Raw genomic sequence first — 24005 nt, 5'->3', positions numbered from 1 at the left:
CGTTCAAGAGTATGTGGTCAAGTTTGAACACTTGGCTAGGTACTATTCTCAAGTTATCACTGAAGCCTGGAGATGCAGGAAGTTCAGTGAAGGTTTAAGATATGAGCTGAAAAAGACTATTGTTCCTATGGGGATTGTGGAATTCCCAATTCTAGTTGAAAAGGCAAAAACAGTTGAGAGATTTGAAGGAGGAAATAGAGTGGTAAAGGGTCCAGAGGGATCATCTGGATTTGGGAGGGGGAAACATCCTCAAAAGAGATCATCTCAGTTTCAAATTGAAAATGCTAATAAGAAATCAATGAGGACTACTACTACAGGAGCTGTTCAGAGTATTAGATGTTACATCTGTGGAGGCCCACATATGATGAAGGACTGTCCTACAAAGAACTATACGTGTTTCAAATGTGGCAAAGTGGGTCACATGGCTAAAGATTGCATTGTCAGAAATCCTCCAGCTAGAGAAAACCAGAAAGTGGATCGACCTACTGCAGCAGGTCGTGTCTTTGCTTTAACAGGTGCTGAAGCTGAAACGACATCTGAGCTGGTAAAAGGAAAAGGCAAAGCTGATGGTAATGATATTTCTATTTTATTTGATTCTGGTGCTTCACATTCTTTTATTTCTTATGAATGCGTGGCAAGGTTAAATTTAGTTGTGAGTTCCTTGTGTGTGGATCTAGTTGTTTCTACCCCAGCTTCAGGGTCTATTTTGACTTCTGAGGTTTGTTTGAGATGTCCAGTGGAGGTGGAAGGGCGTTGTTATAAAGTGAATTTATTTTGTTTACCTCTATCCGATTTGGATGTGATTTTAGGGATGGATTGGCTTTCTGCCAATAGGATTTTGATAGATTGTTCAGAGAAGAAATTAATCTTTCCTACTGATGAACAGGAGAGATTTATTTCTAATAGACAGGTGGATGGGTTGTTGAAGGATGGAGCTCTTGGGTTTATGATCTTATCTTTTATTAGTGTAGAGAATGAAAAGTTGTTGAATAGTATTGATGTTGTTAGAGAATTTCCAGAGGTTTTTCCGGATGATGTTCCGGGATTACCACCAAAGCGAGAGTTAGAGTTTAGTATTGATCTTATACCAGGGGCGGGACCAGTGTCCATTTCTCCTTATAGAATGGCACCAGCGGAGTTATCTGAATTGAAGAAGCAGGTTGAAGAACTTTTGGAGAAGCAGATGATCAGACCTAGTGTATCTCCGTGGGGAGCACCAGTGTTATTGGTAAAGAAGAAGGATGGTGGTGTGAGGTTATGTGTGGATTACAGGCAGTTAAATAAATTGATAATCAAGAATAAATATCCATTGCCAAGAATAGATGATTTGATGGATCAGTTAAGGGGAGCTACTATTTTCTCCAAGATTGATTTGAGATTTGGATATCACCAGATTCGGGTAAAGGAAGAGGACATACCAAAGACTGCTTTCAGGACTCGGTATGGCCATTATGAGTATGTTGTCATGCCTTTTGGAGTGACGAATGCTCCAGCTATTTTCATGGATTATATGAATAGGATTTTCAGACCCTTTCTGGATAAGTTTGTGGTGGTGTTCAGTGATGATATTCTGGTTTATTCTAAATCTATGGAAGAACATAGAGAACATCTGAGGATAGTTTTGCAGGTATTGAAGGAGAAACAGTTATTTGCAAAGTTGTCAAAATGTGAGTTTTGGTTATCTGAAGTTAAGTTCTTGGGTCATGTGATTTCTGCACAAGGAATTGCAGTTGATCCTACTAAGGTGGAAGTGATTTTGAGGTGGGAGCGTCCAAAATCAGTTACTGAAATTAGAGGTTTTGTGGGATTGGCTGGCTATTATAGAAGATTCAAAGAAGGATTTTCTAAAATAGTTATGCCTTTGACACAGCTGACCAGGAAGGATCATCCTTTTATATGGACGGAGGAGTGTGAAAGGAGTTTTCAAGAGTTAAAGGAAAAGTTGACTTCGTCTCCAGTGTTGATTCTGCTAGATCCTAATAAATCTTTTGAGGTTTATTGTGATGCATCTCATCAAGGTTTAGGTATGTGTTCTTATGCAAGATAGACAGGTTGTGGCTTATGCATCTAGGCAGTTAAAGACTCATGAACGAAATTATCCTACGCATGATCTAGAGTTGGCTGCGGTGGTTTTTGCTTTGAAGATTTGGAGACATTATCTCTATGGAGCAAAGTTTGATGTGTTTAGTGATCATAAGAGTTTGAAATATTTGTTTGATCAGAAAGAGTTAAATATGAGGCAAAGGAGGTGGATTGAGTTTTTGAAAGATTATGACTTTCAGTTAATGTACCATCCAGGTAAAGCAAATGTGGTGGCAGATGCTTTGAGTAGAAAATCTCTTCATATGTCTTACATGATGGTTAAAGAGATGGAGTTAGTAGAGAAATTCAGGGATATGAATCTTAATGTTGTGATTGCCTCAGATTTTATTAGTTGTGGTATGACTACCATTACTAGTGATTTGTTGGAGATGGTGAAACAAAGACAAGTTCAGGATACGGGATTGAATAAGGTTAGAGAGTTGTTGGGTTCTAAGAAAGCTGAAGGATTTGAACAAGATATGGATGGAGTTTTAAGATACAAGGGTAGAATTTGTATTCCACAAGATAAAGAGTTGAAGAAGTTGATACTTGAGGAAGGTCATAAAAGTAAGTTGAGTGTACATCCGGGTATGACAAAAATGTATCAAGATTTGAAGAAAATGTTTTGGTGGAATGGTATGAAGAGGGAGATAGCTGAGTATGTTGCATCTTGCATTGTGTGTCAAAAAGCTAAAGTAGAACATCAAAAACCAGGAGGTTTGTTACAAATGATGGAAGTGCCAGAATGGAAATGAGATAGTATAACCATGGATTTTGTTGTTGGATTACCAAGATCTGCTAAGAATTGTGATTCTATTTGGGTGATCGTGGATAGATTAACTAAGTGTGCTCATTTCCTTCCAATGAATATAAAGTGGTCCTTGGAAAAGTTAACTCAATTGTATATTAAGGAGATTGTTAGATTACATGGTGTGCCCTCCAGTATCATCTCTGATAGGGATCCTCGTTTTACATCCCGATTTTGGCAAAGTTTGCATCAAGCGTTAGGGACTAAGTTGAGGCTCAGTTCTGCTTATCACCCACAAACTGATGGGCAGTCTGAGAGGACTATCCAATCTTTGGAGGACTTGTTGAGGGCTTGTATTTTGGATCATCTAGGGAATTGGGAAGAGATGTTGCCTTTGGTCGAGTTCACTTATAATAATAGTTTTCATGCAAGTATAGGAATGACACCATTTGAGGCTCTGTATGGGAGGAAATGTCGAACACCTTTGTGTTGGTTTAAAGAGGGAGAATCAGTGATGGTGGGGCCAGAGATCATCTTACAGACTACTAAAAAGGTGAAACAAATTCAGGAAAGAATGAGAGATGCTCAGAGTCGGCAAAAGTCTTATGTAGACAAGAGGAGGAAACCTTTGGAGTTTTCAGAAGGAGAACATGTGTTTTTGAAAGTAACTCCTACCACAGGTGTGGGAAGAGCTATCAAAGCTAAGAAGTTGAATCCTAAGTTTATTGGGCCGTATCAAATTCTCAAGAGGATTGGACCAGTGGCATATCAGATTGCATTACCTCCATTCCTTTCTAATCTGCATGATGTGTTCCATGTTTCACAACTGAGGAAATATATTCACGATCCAAGTCATGTCTTGGAATCAGAGGCAGTACAAGTTAAGGAGAATTTAACTTTTGAGAAACAGCCAGTTTCAGTGGCAAATAAGAAAGTTAAACAGTTGCGAGGTAAATCTATCAATTTGGTGAAAGTTATTTGGGATGAGATTACTAATGAAGCTACTTGGGAGTTGGAGGAAAGGATGAAGGATCAATACCCATATCTCATTTAGAGTAAGTGAATTTTCGAGGACGAAAATTTTTGTTGTTGGAGAGAATTGTAATACCAATTTTTTTTATTATTAATTATCAATGGCATTTTTCGTAAATTTTATAAAGGTATAGGGGTATTCTTGTAATTTTATTACTGATGGAATTTTCGCAATTTTCAAAAAATTTAAGGGGTGTTTTGGTAACTTGGAACGGGCCGTTCCAAAAGCAAAACGGGCCGTTCCAAGCTTAAAAATTATACTAAAATTTTTTAGTGAGAACGGGCCCAGAACGGGCCGTTCCAAAAGGATAACAGGTCGTTCTGGTTTTGGAACGAGCCGTTCTGGAGGGAGAACGGGCCGTTCCGGAGGGAGAACGGGCCGTTCTGGATGAGTCTCGGAACGGGCCGTTCCGATTCTGGAACGGGCCATTCTGCTTTTTGGGAACGGGCCGTTCCGATTTTAGAACGGCCGTTCCAGTTGAAAAATTTGCGTACATTTGAAAGATTCGGAACGGGCCGTTTCGAATTCAATACGGGCCGTTCCGGGTGACTCTGGTTGCCTATAAATAGGGGCCAGGGGAGGTGAAAAAAAAATATACTGAGGGAAGTGAAAATCTTAGAGAGAGAGAAAGAGAAGGGAGAGAGAGAGAAAGAAAAGAAAAGAGGAGAGAAAAAGAGGAATCCAGTAGAGGAGGTTCTGCCAGGGGAGAGAAAAGAGGAGGGAGAAGAGGAGATTCTGCCCGAGTTTCAATTCAGGTTTATACAAGTAAGGGTAGTGCTTATAAAATTAATCTAGTATATATGAGCATGATAGGAATAGTATAATTTTAATATGCTATTTTATGTGGAGATTTTCATTTCATATAGTATAATTTGGATCAATTGATGGTTGTTTTGGATATTTAATTATTTATATTATTATTATATTGACAAATTGGCATGGTTATGGTTATGTTTAATTATGGAATATGCTATGTGTATGTGGTTTGGAAAAGTAAATAGGACTTAAACGAGTAAGGTTATGGTATGGATTAGATCTCTTGGTGAGATCAGGATATAATCTTTGGAAAATATAAAAATTGGGAATCCCATGGTGAGGATTCCAATATGGAACTTTTTCAAAGGTTGTATAATAAACCACTTCAGATGTTAGGTGGATTCTGAAGTACTCATTTAAGTATTCTATTTGCTACCGGTATGGGGGCAAGGCCGAGTCATACCGATGGATGAAGTGGCCATGATCACCAGGGTTACGTGACGACGCAATCCAACTGTATATTTTCCATGAGAGGTTCGGAGTGGGACATGGGTTGATCACCTGTTTCACCGTATTTGACACTTGGTTTGGATGGTGTCGAGGCCAACATTTGGTTTGGATGTGTTGGTTACATCATGGATTATACAGTGGTGTGACTTTGTTTTGGATGTGGAATATGTATACATATGGTATGGATTGTATACGTTGGTTATGGATTTTCTTATTATCATAAAATATGTATGCATTGACATGGATGTGTATACAATATATTGGTTTTAAATTTAGAATGGAAATGACTTTTTGGCATGGATAAATAATGTGGATAAATATTTGTTTAATGATATTTTATTATGATATACTATGGTTGGTTTTATATGTGCTAACCCTTATGTTTCCATGTCGTTTGGACTGTGATGATCTCACTATGTGGGGGAGCAGATCAGGTGTGAGGCCTTGGGATAGCAAGGAGTCTTTTGGGGTAGCTGCTTTGAGAAGTGGCTAGACGTAGAGCTTGACCAGCACCTAGGGTGTCTAACTTATATTTCATGATGTTACTATTGGATTACTGTATAATTTTACTAAGAATGACTCTGATATAATTATGTTTGATATTATGAAACAATTTTTACACTCTAGCGTAGCTGGCTTTTGCTCTATTTTCTTTATTTTATATTATTTTATTTTGGCTAGTTATTAATGTGACGACCTAGGGTGGGTCGTTACACACATTTTAAGTAGCTTGGCTCTACCAAACCAACTTAACAATACGATATTTTTGGGCTTGATACACCAACAACAAATTTAGATATCAATTTATAAACACAAAATGATTTATCGAATTTTGCCACTTTAACTAGGAAAGTCCAACACCTATCTTCAAGAATAATATAGCTTGTGTATAGGTCCATCACGACATTGACATACGTTAACCAAGTCACCTATGAGTACAATCCACTAACTATCCTCATGATACTACACACCTTTCTACTAATTAGTTAAAGATTTTACCCATCGACTTCATACCTTACTCAATTGACCATTTCTAAACAAATATGGCTCGACTTGGCCCCACACGAATCAATTAAGGACTTAAATGAGACTTAACACTTCACTTCAAGAAATAATTATACTCGATAAGGATTTTTCAACAATTGAACTCTTAGAATGCCATAACACATATCTACACAATGAGATATTTCAACTTTAAAAACATCTCTCCTTCAGTCCTAAGTTTATAACACATCACAACTATATGCATCAAGCACCTCATCAACATATTTCAACACTATGACATGCCTCATGCATAACACAACACAATACTACACATCAACATAATTCTCATACATTCACAACACAACATACAACATGTTACTAATATTTTTTTTAGTATATTCTGCCTTACTCTACATTCAATGCTACACAATCGCACTCAACATCATTAAGACAGAGAGCTTTTGACTAGCTCATGCTTGACACCACTCATCTTATGTATGATGTCACCAAGTTAGAGTGTTTCTAATTGATTCACGCTCGACTACCTAACACGCGCTCAATGTTAGTTAGGCAAAAAGTCTCTAACTTGCATTACATTTGATACCATAAAGTTGTGTTTGGCGTGAAGATAATTTCTACGCTTGGCAAATTTGCGATTTGGGCTCAATCAGCTCCATCCCTCAAAAACAACAAGTAACCTTCCATTTAACATATATATGACATGTACAACTCAGATTTCCATAAAATTTCAACATGCAACCTTAAAAAGATTCAAGGATAATCATATTATCTCCAAAACAACCAAAAACCTATCAACAAAATCTCCACCTTCAATTCAACAACACAACCACAATTTAATGAATTTAAACAATAATCAATTCACACAACACAAAAAGATCAACCCTACAAGTCTCACTTACCTCAAATCACCAAGAAAAGAGGAATAATAACGAAGAACATAGTCTTATGAACTTTCTTCGCACGACATCTTCAACTATTAGTTCTAAGCTCCAAAGCTTTGAATTACAACTTGACAATATTATTTAAGCTTTAGAGAAAGGATCAGAGCAACCTGTGAAGTTAGAAGGAAAAATGGTTTCCTTTGACTTCAAAGCTTAGAGTCTATTTCTCTAAATTCTCTATAAATTTATTAAAGAATAAACTTATGAAATTAAAATATTAAAAATACCTTATAAATCTTCTCCTATACTTAAACCAATAATGATCTCAACTTACAATAAACAACTAAAGTCATAAAAAAATTAATCCTTAGAAATTTAAAATATTAAAACAACAAATCATATAAATTATTTACCTGATAAAATTAAATAAACAATAATTCATGGTGTTACGGTGCTGCTCAATTAAGTTGGGTCCAAATCTTAACTATTAAGAATGGGGAAAAAAAAATCAAATTAAGAAAAAATATTTACCTATTCAATATAAAATTTCCGATAGAGATGAATTTCCGTGTTGGACAGATACTTGTCGTCTAAGGAAGAAAAAATAAAACTCAAATCACCGCAATGACAAACTGGTGTGACCGGTTCATAATGTTGGGTCGTTTTCCACAATGCTAAGGCCTTAATGACAGCTTGCATTTTTCTTTAAAAGAAATGATCAAAAGGTTAATTGGTAATTGCCTAATTGGTGAACTATTCTTAGTGTGTTTGGGTTGTTGTTGTTAAACACAATCTACATTTTTTAAAATCCATCTGTCTTAATGTTTTTCTGTTTTGTGCTTTAGAACAGACGTTTGATCATTGATGTTTCTGAAATGGCAATCCATACGCGTACTCTTTGTCCCGCTCCCAGCTACCTTCCTTGTTCCTTCTATTTATAAGCATCAAATAGAAGAACCGTTGGGAAAATTATCCAACTTTCAAATCATACCTGCCTCAATTTAATTGCTGCATTATGTTCTTTGGGGCCCTAATGCTACGGGTCGCTCCCATACCATTAACCATGCTAGCAGCAAGCTTAACACCGTTTTGGGTTTTGTCTTGTCATAGGACACAGTTTGGGTCTTAGTCTCAGGATTATAAAACAACAAAAGCAGGCACATATCTCAAGCCATCAGCCATTTCGCCCTTCCTTCATAACATACGTACATCACATAAGCTTCCAAGCGTGTTTCTTGTCATATTTGGACTTGTCCATTACAGTATATAATTCTAATTAGTTAAGAAAGATAGATAATATAAGTATAATTTAAAATATATATATATATATACTTTTTATTTTTCGTGAATTATGTATTTAGATGTTATTTATAAGAATAGGAATAACAATAACCATTTTCTTCTTAGTTCTTGGTTCTTGCTAACGAAACGGGCATTTATTATTTGTTTGTTTTTATTTTTTTTTTGTGCAAAGAGGCCAAAGCAATTATGTAGGTAGTGATCAATAATTTATCTTAAAGTCTCATTCTTGATTCTAGACACCGCTAGAATTCTGTATGTTCATTACTCAAAGATATAATGGTCACCACTTGTTACTACTTGCATTTATAAATATCTCCAAGATATAAATGGAAACAGGTCTAATCCCAAGTTGGGTATAGCGTGTTTTGTTCTTTTAATAAGAAAATGACTGTTCACTATTTTGAGAACTTCCATTTAATCCCACTAAATAAATTGTCATTTACTTCTTCTACTCTTCCTTTCATAATTTTCATTTGTATTTTAATTAAGGATTTTCTTTTAGCGTGCGTTCATAAACGGAGCGTAGGAAATAAAACATAAAAAAAAATAACTTTATTATATCCAAATTATAAAATCACTTAATATGTACCTTTTTAAGTAATTTAAAATAACTAAAAAAGTATAATATATTTCTATTTTTCACACGTGTTTGTGTCTTTAAAAGGAACTTCTTTCTACCATTTTGTATGCTCCAACCCCACTGGCCTTGTTAGAAAAAACATTAGGGTCCACACCATATCCGAATTCTATTGGCTAATGTTTAATGCTAAAGAAGTCTAACATGTGGATCCATTGTTTAAATCCCACAGCCACACAAACGTTATCTAACATCATGCATTAAAAGAAAAAAAATAACGCTATCTATCATATCGTATCGCTGTGAGCCTGTGATTTAGTAGTCAACATGATCATAGTCAATGTCTTAACTTTTCTCTTTGACGATAATCCCAAAGATGATAATGTATAAATTCTAAATAATCGTTATTGGAGTAGAATAATTATAAAGCAACATTCTGTTTTTTAATCTTTCTACTTTTATAGTATGGTAAGTGTTAAATGTATTTATATTTTTAAGATATTAAATGTATTATTTTTATTTAATATTTTATAAATTAAAAAGTGTAAGAGATTGTTTGATAATCCATCAATTACATAATTTTACATTTCAACGTAGATTAAGAAGTAATTTAGGCTTGCTTTTCTATCAATTACCTTTTTTATGTGGTTTTAAGCAGTGTTTAAAAACTTGGATAGAACCGGCCGGTCGGATCGGTTGGACCGGTGGTCCGAATCTTAAGTTGGATTGGTTATGTAGTCGACCCGTTTTAAACCGGATTGAACCGGTCAATTTTTCAGTCAACCGGTGAACTGGTGGGTCAAACCGGTTCAACTACTTTTTTTTCTTATTTTTTTTTTAAAAAAATTTAAAGAATCATAAACCACAAAAATAATAATGAAAATTGAATCTCTTAACGGAAGAACAAAGATTCTTATTAAATATAACAATGACTACTTATTCTAATGTATTTGTTTATAATATATACAACTTAAATAACTTTTATAGTATATTATTAATTTTAAATTATATGTTTAATAATATAATATTTATGTAGATATTACATATATTATTTTGTGATATCAATTGCAAGCATATTATATATATACATATTATTTATATTTTTAATTTGTATTAATATACAGTTTAACATGTAGTTTTTTATATATTTTTTACAAAATAAAAATAAAAATAATTTTAAATAAGATAGGAATTTGAAATTTAAAATATGATATAAATTTATTAAAATTTATAAGTATAAAATATATTTAATATAAATATTTTTTAATAAAAATAAATAAAAATCGAGTCATGCAGTTCAACTAGTGACTTACTGGTTCAACCTTTAATTCACTGACCCAGTACCTTAACCGGTTCGAAGATCGATCCGATTTTTAAAACTATAGTTTTAAGAATCAATGTAATTATACACACAAAAACAAACTTACACTAAGTCAATCTATTTAAGAGTAAAATGACGTATCTTTGGTATAATTATTTCTTGTACTTAATTTATTATATTATTTATCTATCATATATATGTTCTAAAACACTCAGTTTGAAAGCTTTGGAGCATGCATGATATTGGGGGTGTAGAAAGTTCTAACTAGGTAAAAATAAATTCTTTGACAACTTGCTCCCTTTTTAGTAATGGAACTCTCATTGATCACCCTTATGCAGGTTTGATTATCCACCGTCGTGTTTTTTGCTTCAACAACCTTGGATAGTTAAGGTTTCCGATGTTGTTCGGGAGGAAAACTTCATTGCTAACTTTATGGCTATGGTAGCACACTTGGAATTTTCTGAGCTAGTTTTCATGACTCATGTATATGATTTACACATTCTCTAAAATGATTATAGGGAAACTTGTTATTCCCAATTTTACATCGTGTAATTGTTCTGTTTGTTCTCTTTATTTAAAAAAAAAAACACTCAATTCAAGATGATAATAATCTATACAAACAAATGCTAATTTTGAAATTTTAATTTTATATAGGTGAGTTTAGATTAATATATTAAGTAAAAATAAATTTAGTCCTGAATTCAATAAAATAAAACGGGTATCGTATATTGTACGTGTAATGATGATTAATTATCGAAGAACTAGCTGTCCTTTGATGATCAACAGAATAAAACCGTCCACAGAATTGTTCAAGGTCAAGGGACATGATGGCTTTTATTTACATTCTTAATTAGCTGTAATACATATTTATTCTAAACTAATTCTACCAATAAAATGAGATTGAAACGTAATTGCACGGTTTTATAAAATTCTAATATAATCGTAGTAAAACAAATATAACATGCCATCATTTCGTATAAAATAATAACTAACTCTGCATAACTGTATTAAACAACTTTTTAAATGTTGAAAATAAAGTTAGATTTTTTTTTTGAAAAAATAATGTTAGATGCTAATTTTCATCCTCTGCATAAAATAAGAATAATTTCATTGAAAATATTATTTTTGGGATTATTGTTTAATAATAATTTTTGTTATTGATATATCTTCAATGATTTTTTAAAAATTATTAATATTTTTATCTCTTTTAATTTATATTTTTTTGTTTTCAAATTAAATATTAATATTTTAAATGATTATAAATAATTAAAATTAATATTATATCATAATATAAATTTTCTATCATAAATCTTAAGTGTAATTTATATGATAAAAATATTAATTATAATATAATTTATATATTTAAAATATTTGTTATAAAGTTTAGTTAAATAAAAGAAAATTAATGTATCATATGAATTTAACTAAATACTAGTTATTTTATTAAACTAAACCTGTAAAAAGTTTTTTTTTCTTAAATAAAGGATATTCATTTTTACTTTTTAGTGATGATATATAAAATATTAAAACTAGTGGGAGAGAAATTTTTTTTATCATAAATAAACTGTTTTAACGCATTTTTTATTAGATAAAATTTATTATAAAAATATATTATAAGATAAATTATTAAATATGATGTGAGACTTTTTAAATATTTGATTTTAACTAAATTTTAACTAATTAAGAAAATGTGTTTTAAAAAATGTGTTTATAATATTTTTTATAAGAAAAATGTCAATAATTGTTAGTTTTAGAACACCATAGTACACCATTTAAAACATTCTTTTGAATTTACTATTTATTATCAAATAAAGTTTATTATAAATCAAAATTTTCAAGTATTGGATCGAGATTTCAAAAAATAATTTTAATATAAAAAATTCTTATGAATTTTAATAAATTTTAAAAGATTTTATTGGAATGTCATAATTTTAAAAAAAAATTTAAAAGACTTTTGAACTTAAATTTTAATCAAGAATTTGTAATTTAAATTTTAATGATTTATATTATAAGATTTTAAATGATTTTATAAATTTCATAAGAAAACATGAATTTGTAATACTATAAGATTTAATAAAAATATAACATAAATAATAAAGAAAAGAAAAATTAATACATTTTTTTCTATCTTTTGACAAATAATTGTCTCTATACAAATAATTAACTTTAATATACTCTTAATTAACATTTTTCACATATCTAAAAATATACTAAGGGGGGTGTATTGGATTAAGATTTTAAAGGACTTTTTTAGTTAAAAAAAATCCTGCGGATTTTAAAAGACTTTGCAGGATTTTCATGACTTTTAAGATTTTGCAAGATTCTACAAGACTTAAAATCATGATTTTAATGGATTCTGCAAGACTTTTAAATTAGGATTTTAATGGATTCTGTGGGATTTTGTGGAGTTTTGACATTTGATAAGATTTAAAAAAAATTATACATTCAAATTTAAAAAGAGTCAAAGATAAAAATAATAAATAAAAAAAATAATGTCTAGATAAATAATAATAATAATTCTCTATAATATTCTATCCTCTTTTTATAGCATCCACTATCAATTGTAACAATTCATCGGAATCATCCTTAATCCAAGCTTCATAGTTTTCTTTCTCTTTTCATTTTTCTTTATTATTTTCTTGTGAATCTCCCATTTGAATTACTAAAACAATATATGTTAAAAAATAGTTGTATAAATAATTACAGATAATAGACAAAATCAATAAAATTATATTATTATTTTTAGAAGCACATCATCATACAAGATCGAATATATTTTTGCTATCCAAATGGATCAAATACCTCAGTTATTATAAAAAAAATGTAAAAACGAAAATATAGAAACATAAGATAATTTTTTATATAAAAAAATTAGTATATTCGATACTGAAAAAATATTTAGATATATAATTTTTTTTTATATAAACAGAAGTATTTAGATATAGAGAATATATATATATATATATATATATATATATATGATAATTTTTAACGATATTTATAAATATAAATTATTCTAACAAATATTTTAACAATATTTTCTTTTTTAAAAAATAAGTTAATGAAGGCATAAATCCTAAACCCTAAAAAATTAGATATTGCAATGTCTTATGTTAATTTTCTTTTTTTAAAATATAAAAAATCTTAATTTCATAATATAAAAATAAAAAAGAAAAATTCATAGTAAAAAAAATAAAATAATTGTTGAGTCATAAAAGGAGGAGGGATAAGAGTAACAAATTCAAGGGAAAGAGAGAATTCGCAATTTTTATGCTAAGAGGGTTCTTCCCCCTACTAAGATCCATTTTTATCTCATTCTACTCACAAAAACCCTAACAAATTCATCTTTTATATATATATATATATATATATATATATATATATATATATATATTGTTGAGATTATGATATCAATTTCATCTTTCACCTTTTTCTTTTCTTAACGTGTGTCATAAAAAAAATTACCACTTAAAAGTTAAAATTTCAAGTATTTTTTTGTGTTATATAAAGGAACAAATTCAACTACATAGAATAAAATAAAGTAAGTCAATTAAAGAGAACGAACAGAAAAATAAAACAAGTCAATGACACTATCATTTACATATTAGAGTTTCACAAAATAGGAGAATGGTATGAGAATAGTATTATATATGAGCAATGAACAATAGTGTAGTATTATTAGTAGAGAAAAAATGGAGAAGACAAGAACATAGAAAAAAAAAGATGAAAAACTCACTTGAAAATTCTTAAAACACTTGAAAAATCATTTCAAACAATCCTTCAAAATCCGATGGGTTTGGATGGGATTGTTTTATGAATCTGGTATTTATAGATAACACTAGAAAGTCTTTCAAAATCCCTCTCACACAACAATCCTTTAAAATCCTTAAATTTTTGAATACCAATGGATTGTTTTTAAGTTGTAAAAAATCTCAAATGAATACCAGTGGATTTTAATGGACTCTTTAAAAAATCCTAAAAATCCAGATTGAATACCACTGTATTGTTTTTAAGTGACATAAAATCCTGATTGAATACCAATGGACTTTTTTACTCAAAAAAAGTCTTTTAAAATCCTACGAAATCCTAAACCAATACACCCCCCTAATATTCCATGTATTGACATATTGTCTTTAATATCCTTGAGTTTGAATAATATGTTTCATTAACCAATAACATTAACTAGTAATATTGATGAGGGAATTACATATAAATTATATTAAAAAGTCTCATAAAATCTAGTATTCAAAATAATTTATTAAAAGCTCTATTTTTTGAATACAAGCATATTTCTTTAACTTAATTAAACATCACCATATTTTAATAGACCTATAAAAAATCTTAATTAAATATTACTAAATTTTGACGGATTCTTAAAAAAAAAAATTGATTGTCTTGATTAAATATCACATAACTTTTGTATATTAATTTTTTTTATTAAATACTAGAAGACTTTTTTTTATAATAAAAAATCTTTTAAAATTTATTGAAATCCTAGTCTAATACATCTCCTAATTTATTTTCTTATAATTTTGAAATTTTTAATATTTTAGTCAATAATAAAATACATGTTAATAACAGTGTGTTTTTAGCTCTCCTTTATTTTTTTTAACATATATTTTTATTATCAACCAAAAGTTATTGAATTTTAAAAAAGTATATATCTTATTTTTATTTTAATAAATTTTACTTATAATTATATATTTTTAATAAAAATTTAATAAATGTATTAAAATAACTAATACTATATTACTCATTTAGTCTAAATAACTGAACCCGAACCTCTTGAGTCGTTAATTTTTATGGATGTTAAAATGATATTTAATTTAACATGTCCATACTTTTGGTGCTTTAATTTACTTTTTCAAATATATTAATTTATAAGTGAATTAAAATATTTTAAAATATAAATATTAACCTTAAATATCAATAAGTAAAGTAATTTAGTTGATATATCATTTGAAGAAGAAGGCCGGACAGGCGAACACAAAGCGTGTGGTGTTCCACGTGGCCCATTCTCACGGGAAAAACGCATTCTCCACACGGGATAGGCCGTCACTCACCATCTTCGTCTCTTTCGGATTTATTTCCCTCACGCTCTCCACAAGCGCGTGAATCCAACTCTTTCATCAATGAAAAAGTAGCCGTTGGAAGACACCACGTGGCCCCTTGCCGACACGCTGTTTGGAGTCCACGATGCTCAGCTAATTCAATCTTCCTTAGTTACAACTATTAATATTAATCAGTACCACTGGCATATAATATTTCGTCTCGTTAATAATTAATATTTTCAAAAAATGACATAAATAATAACAATACTAGTACACTGGGACAAGGGGAGTTGAGATATACACATTGAGTGTTCAGTGTTGGGCTGTTCACCCATAACGTAACAAGTAAGTTCCAGCACTGTATTTTATTCTCCTTTTTTCTCTCTCTCTCTTACCTTCCATGGAAGCCAATCTGAATGTCACCGATCTCTTTAGATAGTTTGTGTGTTGGTTAAGGAAAGGGCTTCAAAGTGTCGTGTCTTCTAGGTTTCACTGCACGACGGTGGCGGAATCTTCTTGCTTCCTTCTCTTTCGGAGATATACGAATACCCTTTGATTCAACTTTGGATCTTCACCTCGGATTTTCTTCCATTGCTGGGTTTAACACACTTGGGGGTTTTCCCTGACCCAACTGTGTGCGACAACCACAAAGTACGATCCTTTTATTATGTTCTTTTTCTTGAGAAGAAAATGAAAAGGTCTTTCCATTTACGTATCTGAACGCTTGATAAATCACTGAGGAATTAGTTATATTGAAATTTAACATCTATGGTAAGAGGGTTCAAACAAAGTTATAAATAGTTTCTGTGAATTTTATGGGGAAAAAAAAAAATCTCTTGAGATAGGATACATTTTTCTTCTACCAAGATTTTCATTCAGATTATTTGTGTATCAATCTAACCCATTTCATTGATTGCTTTACAGGTGTATTCTTTCTAGAGGGGAAAGAAAATGGCTACTCTTCAAGATATTACGCTTGCAGCTGCCTTGAACATTTTGAGTGCATTTATTTTCTTTGTGGCATTTGCTATTCTGAGGCTTCAACCTTTTAATGATCGGGTGTACTTCCCAAAATGGTACCTGAAGGGTTTAAGAACAGATCCTGTAACCGGAGGAGCGTTTGTGCGCAAGTTTGTCAATTTAGATTGGAGATCATATCTTAGGTTTCTGAATTGGATGCCAGCTGCACTTAGAATGCCAGAACCTGAACTTATTGATCATGCTGGATTGGACTCTGTTGTTTACTTGAGGATTTACTTGATAGGGTATGGACAATGAGTGAATAGTGAATAAGTACCACATCAGCTAAGGAGAATATGATCCATGATGTTTTCTGTTTCTGTTATGCAGACTTAAAATCTTGATCCTGATGTGTTCTGTTTCTGTTATTCAGACTTAAAATCTTTGTTCCAATAGCATTCCTGGCATGGGCAGTTCTGGTTCCTGTCAACTGGACTAGTACTGGGCTGGAAGCTGGAATGAGCAACATAACTTCGAGCGACATTGATAAACTCTCAATTTCAAATGTCCATAGTCGATCTCAAAGGTTTCAAAACCATCATTCTGTGCTATTACAGTTTTGCTGCTGCATCTTCATGTTATTTAGTAAATTAGTTCGAATCCAAGGTACCTGCATCAAAGATGTATTGTTGATCAAATATATCTGGTTTAACTGTTTGAGGCTTTAGGTGTAGTTTTTAACTTGGTGCAACCTTAATATAGATGAAATTTTAACTGCTTTACATGTTTTCTCTTGATTCCGCAATTATTTCTTAATTATTTTTTCTTTTTATCAAAATCTTTATAATTATTGCTTCTCTTCTCCAGATTCTGTGATTATATTTTAATTAATTTGTCTCTCATCAGAATCCTTAACATTACATCTCAAGATAACATCACTTCTTGCTTCTCCATTCCAATTTGCAGAAATTTGTTTTGTTTTCTGTGCATTATCTCACTTGTTAACAGTTATGGAGTTACTGTTGTGGTGCATTAATGTCACTCACTGTATCACTTATTATAGAGCATTGGTTTTCTTAAATTTCTAATAAGCCTGTGTGCTCCGCTAAAATTTTGTACTCTGCCTCAGGTTCTGGGCGCACATAATAGTTGCTTATGCATTTACCTTTTGGACATGCTTTATTTTACTAAAGGAGTATGAAAAAGTTGCCGCAATGAGATTGCAATTTCTTGCAGCAGAAAAACGTCGTCCTGATCAATTTACGGTAAATATGGTTTTTCTCCATTTTAATTTAGGAGTTTTTCTTTGTAATACTTCCTGGTTACATATTGTGGTTCACTGTTTTTATCTACCACACTCTTTTATCAGTTTTGGGCAGCTTTGAGATGAATCAATGAAACTTGGATGTTTGGTTTCTTGTGTTAGAGGTGGTATGCTGCTTAGTCATTTTTCTAGGCAGACCTTGATTGTATATATCATAATTTTCTTTACTTCATAACTATGTAGATTTCTGGTGAGGCTTAGCTGGTCATAGGCAAGCATGTTAATTAGCTAGCTAGGTGTATCGGACTATCAGTGAATAAGTAAGCAAAAGAATGGAGTGATGACTGTCATGTGGCTTTTAGGTGTATGAAAGGGATATAAGAAGTTAAAAAGACTTTGGAGATGTTATACATACACACATATATTAAAACAGTAAAACAGGTCAAAAACAAATATCCTTTTAATGTAGAAGAGCTCTCCTATCTGTCAGCATTTTTATCTTCATACTTGACTAGTTTTTGGAAATTGCAGTTATGGACTGAACCTTTACATGTCATTTAGATATGAGATATACAATCATGTGTATTTTTGGCTTATAGAAAAGATATTATTTGCAGGTGCTTGTTAAGAACATTCCACCAGATCCTGATGAATCTGTAAGTGAGCTTGTGGAGCACTTTTTTCTGGTCAATCATCCAGATAACTATCTTACTCACCAGGTTGGTTCTGCCTGTGTACACTATACTTCTATAATATTTTGTTCATTAATTATCTCATTTATTGTGATATTTAGAATTTAAGACGCATTGGGTGACTTCTAGCCCGAAAGTTTCATCTTTTAATGCAATATTAAATTTGTTTGTCTCATTGATTCTGAAATGATGTATGATGTGTATCAGTCATTGAGTACATTATTGACTAGATGTCTAGATCTAATCTATTACTCCCTCTGAACCTATATATGATCAAAAAATTCTTAAATTTTTTGGACACAAATATAAGCAAATTTCAACCAACTCAACTTCATTTAATGCTCTTAATCCCAAAATATCTCTAAGACAATAAATGAGAGCACTATCTACAATAAATGTGATTAAGGTTATTTTAGTAAATAGTGTATATTTTATATGAAATCATTAAAATCAAATGCATTTAAACTATCCTTTTTAATCTGTGTGAAATTAGTTTTTTTTTTTTTTTGCTTATATATTTAGTAGGTCCAAAGGGAGTATGAGTATGACCAAGTAATTTTCCCTTTCATTTGGGACTTTGAGAGGGGGATAATAGTATGTTTCAGCATATTCATTGTGACATTAATGCAGGTTGTTTATAATGCAAACAAACTTGCAAAGTTGGTTAAAAAGAGGAAGAAATTGCAGAATTGGCGTGTATATTATCAAAATAAACTTGAAAGAACTTCTGAAAGACCTCAAATAAAGGTATTTAATTTTAACCTGACATGCCTTCAGATGTTTGTCATAACCATCTTCATACTTAATAAATCTTTCTCTCTTGTATGTTTGTTATTAGACTGGTTGCCTTGGTCTTTGCGGTGACAAAGTAGATGCTATTGATCATCATAACACTGAAATTGACAAACTGTCAAAGGAAGTAAGTACCATTTATTTTATGTTAGGGATTTTACCACACTCTGCTTGAAAATATATTTTAATATAAACTCATCATGCAAATAATATATGGAAAAAATGGTTAAAATTATTCTTAAATAGGAATGAAAAGTTTATTTTGTATAACAGACTATGATATATGGAATTTTTGGTTTCTTTTATTTTTATGAGTAGGGAAAACAGGCATTTCGTGCCTCTTAATTATTCAGAAAGAACATGAGAAATTATTTCTTTTTCTTTCTTAACATTTGAAGGGTATAATAATCTATTAAAAAAGTGGAAACAAAATACGGACACACTTTATATCCCCTTTATAGTAGGTATAGATTACATGCACCAGTTTTATTCTGCTTTTTAGGTGTTATATTATCATTAATGACTGTGACTGCTTGTCTTCACCTATTATTGCAATTAGGTAATTTTCTGATTGTTCACTAGAACTTTGTGCAAATAATATATGGAGGATTTCATCATGTAATTTCCCCCAGAATAATGTCTTCAGATATAATGGGCCTTATTATGTTTTCATAAATTTTGTCTTCAGAATTTTTCGTGATGATTACAATGATTCAAGTTTATCTCCTTTCACAGATAGCTTTAGAGAGGGACAAGGTCACCAATGATCCCAAGTCTATCATGCCTGCTGCCTTTGTTTCGTTTAAAACTCGATGGGGTGCTGCAGTTTGTGCACAAACTCAACAAACCAGAAATCCAACAATGTGGTTGACTGAGTGGGCTCCAGAGCCTCGTGACGTTTATTGGTCGAATTTGGCAATTCCATATGTTTCCCTCACTGTTAGAAGGTTGATCATAGCTGTTGCATTTTTTTTCCTGACCTTCTTTTTTATGATCCCAATTGCAATTGTACAAAGTCTTGCAAGTCTTGAAGGAATCCAGAAAGCAGCACCGTGGTTGAAGCCTCTTATTAATATGTAAGTCTCTCATCACATAGTTGTATACCTGAAAAAATAGTTTCATTCACATTTATCCCTGGAGGTTACTTTCTTTGATTTACTTTTTTGTGCAGCCATATAATTAAGTCATTCATTCAAGGTTTTCTACCCGGTATTGCATTGAAGCTTTTTCTCATCTTCTTGCCCACAATATTGATGATCATGTCAAAATTTGAAGGCTTTGGATCTATTTCATCTCTGGAGAGAAGAGCAGCATCTAGATACTATCTTTTCAGTTTTGTGAATATATTTCTTGGGAACATACTTACTGGATCAGCATTTGAACAGCTGGACTCTTTCATCCATCAACCAGCCAATCAGTAAGTCATTAAAGATTCCAGCATCTTTGTCCTTTTAAAATCATTTACTTTTTTAATTGTCTGTATATTCCCATGTTTTGAGTGTGCATATTTATGTCCTGCTGCACTAAAAGGTTGCACAGGTAGGTAAATTTGTTGTATCTGTGGTCAAGTGTTACATCATATGTCATACATATACAAAAGGAGAAAAATATCCTTCTTTTGTATATACCTTTTTAATTTTAGCTATTTAAGAACCGTGGTGTTGGTGTTCTTAACTAACAGTTAAATATGGTTACCTTGATTGCTCCAAGCTCTTGTCATAATTTTGCACCATGTTAATATGATTAAGAACCCTTTTTATATTCATGTCAGATATCCTATAACAATTGGCACTGCAATTCCTTTGAAAGCAAGTTTCTTCATCACTTATATAATGGTTGATGGATGGGCTGGTATAGCTGCAGAGGTTTTGATGTTGAAACCACTAATCATATATCACTTGAAGAATTTCTTCTTGGTGAAGACTGAAAAGGACAGGGAAGAGGCTATGGATGCTGGGAGTATTGGTTTTAACACTGGAGAACCTCGAATACAGTTGTACATTTTACTGGGTTTAGTCTATGCTGCAGTGACACCTTCTGTTCTTCCTTTCATAATAGTTTTCTTTGGGCTGGCCTATGTTGTGTTCCGTCATCAGGTACCAAGATGGTAGAATTAGATTATATTGTACATGTCAAAGGATGATTGTATAATTTGAGTCCCCTGTTCTTGTTCCCATGTATAAGATGAAGACACCTCCCTTCCAATTGCAGATAATCAATGTTTATAATCAAGAGTATGAGAGCGGTGCGGCATTCTGGCCTGATGTCCATTTACGTGTCGTGATTGCACTGATAGTGTCACAGATAGTTCTGATGGGACTCCTGACTACTAAAAAGGCTGCTTCATCAACACCATTTCTGATTGCACTCCCAATATTGACGATATGGTTCCATATATACTGTAAAGGCCGTTTCGAACCTGCATTTGTTAGATATCCCTTACAGGTATGCAAATAATCATTCTGATGGATAATAATCCTAGGAGTAGCTTTATGCATTGACGGTGGAGTTATTTTTTCAATTATTATCTGTGCATTTGTTATCTATACAATCCTTCAATTACATCATATAGAAGGTCAGAATTTTGTATGCTTGAGTGTAGAAATGCTCAAGCATTAGCTATACTATCAATAAAATGATGTCTCTTAAGAAAGTGATTGGGACCTTAACTCAACTTTACAAAATCAACTCGTAAAGTATGATTGTATCATTAGTCAATGTGAAATCTTTAATACACCTTTCTCATGTGGAGGACCTAGATATCTCGAGTCTAGTAAGTTCAACAATAAATCAATAATCATTAGAATAAACTCTAATACATTATTATAGTCATATCACTAGTCGATGTAGGATTTCTAATAATATTAAACTATATGCTTATAAATTATAATACTGAACTTTTTATCGTATATGATTGATGACACACGTTTGCTTTTTCATGGAGTTTTATTGCTGTTTTTCGTAAACAGGAAGCAATGATGAAAGACACATTAGAACGAGCTACAGAACCGAACTTGAACTTGAAAGCTTACCTTCAGAATGCGTATGTTCATCCAGTTTTTAAGGCTAGCATTGATGATGAGGATGAGGAAGATGCAAATAGTCAAAAGTGGGAAACTGAGAGTGTTACTGTGCCCACAAAACGGCAATCAAGAAGGAACACACCATTGCCCAGCAGAATAAGTGGTGCATCATCATCTCCGTCTCTGCCTGATGCCATTCGACAGCAACCGGAGCCATAAATCATGGACCAAGGAAATTATATTATCATTATTGGACCCACCACGTAGCCTAGGATATGGACGTGCACATGTAACATACAATGGGCTACATAAGTTGACACGAGTTTCCAGCTTAATCTGAGAAAACTGAGTGGTTTGTAAGAAGCTAGTGATCGGCACAAACTATATATAAAGTAGAGAGATTCTTTGATAGTATTTCGGATTTTGTTAATAGTGAATTTGTTCTCTTAGTAGATATATACTTTCAAATCTGTATCACCAAGCAGATAGAGGATTTGCATAACATTACAACACGGAATGCTGTAAATTATCCAAGAACTGAGCATGGTTTAGATTGTGTGTATAATTTTTTCTCTCTTTTAATTACCCTTGACTTTTCCTTTGCTGTGTGTTTGGATAAAGAATCAAATTCAAGAAATTTTAAATCTTTGATATTTAAATTATTTTGATTTTAATTTTTATCATTTTTAAAATATTTTATTTAGATATGTTAATTCAAATTTCTTAAAATTTAAATTTTATAAAAATAAATATTAGTAAATTTTAAATTTTAATAATTTTAAAAAATAATATTAGATAATATTTAAATAATTTTAAAAATATTTTTAAATATTCAATAATTAAAAATATAAAGAGATAAGAAATAAGATAAAATATATAAATGAAATAAGAAGAAAAAAAAAAGAGAAATTTTAAATTTTTATTTTTTTGAAAAAATTTTAAATTTTACTATTTTAAATTTTTTTATAAATTTTTAATTTTTAAATTTTTTTATAAATTTTTTATTCAAACATGATATTTCAGTTTAAAAAATTTAAATTTTTTTAATAAATAAATTATTTCATTTAAATTTTCTAGATACACTAATCCCTAAACACACTATTAGATTTCAGCTCCGTTTGTCTGGGAAATTGTGCACGGTTTTAACACAGTCAATGTCCTTTCCTATTCATCGAACATTTGCCTGTCCCACATTAGCTTGACCTTTGTCCTCTCTGTTTGGTATCATCTAAATAGCATAACCGAAATGGACGAGAAATAAAACAGGTTAGTCATTTGGTATCACTTAAATGGTTCAGCAAAGAAATAAAAGTGTGCAAATCGGTGTGAAAATTCAATAGTACACACTTGAAAATGTGTTGATAAAGGACTATAAGTAATTGGTAATCAATTATTAAAATATATTTACATAAAATAAAAAGTTGTTTTAAATTTAATCGATTAAATATTTCATTCAAATAGAATAAATTACTACCTTGCAACATCCACAATCGATTCAATCTATTAGTTTTATTTTTCTTGATCGATTAAAATTTTTCTAACGAGGATATTTTATTATTTATTAATTAATTTAAAAAAAATATTTTTATTATTTATTTATTTATTTTATTAAAAAATAGTATTTTATCCCGTACATATATGATGATACTAGTTATTTCTTTTAAATCAAATAATCAAATTTTTACTTTATTTTTTTTATCTATTTTTACTTAGTTATGTCTTTATTATCCAGTGTAGTTATCTTTACTTTATTTTTCATCATATTCTTTCTTCTCTACTAAACACACTCTTAGAGTCCATTTAGACTCTCTTTTTATGAGTAAAAATAGTTCTTTATAAATTACGTGTACGTTTTTATGACGGTCTCATGAAATTCATATTGCATGCTCACCATCATAAATATACTTTGTTTTCGTCATTAAATGTAACCCATAATACATGTTATAAAGTTGACTGTTATTAAGAAGTTTACTTGTTATTTAATGAGTTTTTCCCCTATTTAATGGTG

At 31.1% G+C, this 24005-nt stretch overlaps 1 protein-coding gene across 4 annotated transcripts; it reads left to right on the top strand.

The window, feature by feature from the left end:
* Positions 1 to 15478: 15478 nt before the first annotated feature.
* On the top strand, positions 15479 to 22579 carry LOC109809699 (hyperosmolality-gated Ca2+ permeable channel 1.2). 4 transcript variants are annotated; one of them, XM_029273651.2, is made up of 13 exons: positions 15479 to 15611; positions 15702 to 15917; positions 16191 to 16531; positions 16660 to 16812; positions 17356 to 17491; positions 18108 to 18209; positions 18813 to 18929; positions 19021 to 19101; positions 19710 to 20050; positions 20146 to 20391; positions 20746 to 21070; positions 21186 to 21419; positions 21944 to 22579. In XM_029273651.2, the coding sequence occupies exons 3-13, from the start codon at positions 16218 to 16220 to the stop codon at positions 22214 to 22216; spliced, it is 2322 nt and encodes a 773-aa protein (XP_029129484.1). In that variant the 5' UTR covers positions 15479 to 15611; positions 15702 to 15917; positions 16191 to 16217; the 3' UTR covers positions 22217 to 22579. The 4 variants fall into 4 exon arrangements, with proteins under 4 accessions (XP_029129484.1, XP_020228667.1, XP_020228668.1 ...); XM_020373078.3 differs by lacking the exon at positions 15702 to 15917 and having other exon boundaries at positions 15483 to 15611; XM_020373079.3 differs by having other exon boundaries at positions 15528 to 16037.
* The last annotated feature ends 1426 nt before the right edge of the window (positions 22580 to 24005 follow it).

The sequence above is a fragment of the Cajanus cajan genome, chromosome 5 (genome assembly GCF_000230855.2).
Source record: "Cajanus cajan strain Asha chromosome 5, NIPB_CcT2T_4, whole genome shotgun sequence".
In the NCBI taxonomy this organism is placed as follows: domain Eukaryota; kingdom Viridiplantae; phylum Streptophyta; class Magnoliopsida; order Fabales; family Fabaceae; genus Cajanus; species Cajanus cajan.
This window is presented reverse-complemented; position numbering and strand designations above follow the sequence as displayed.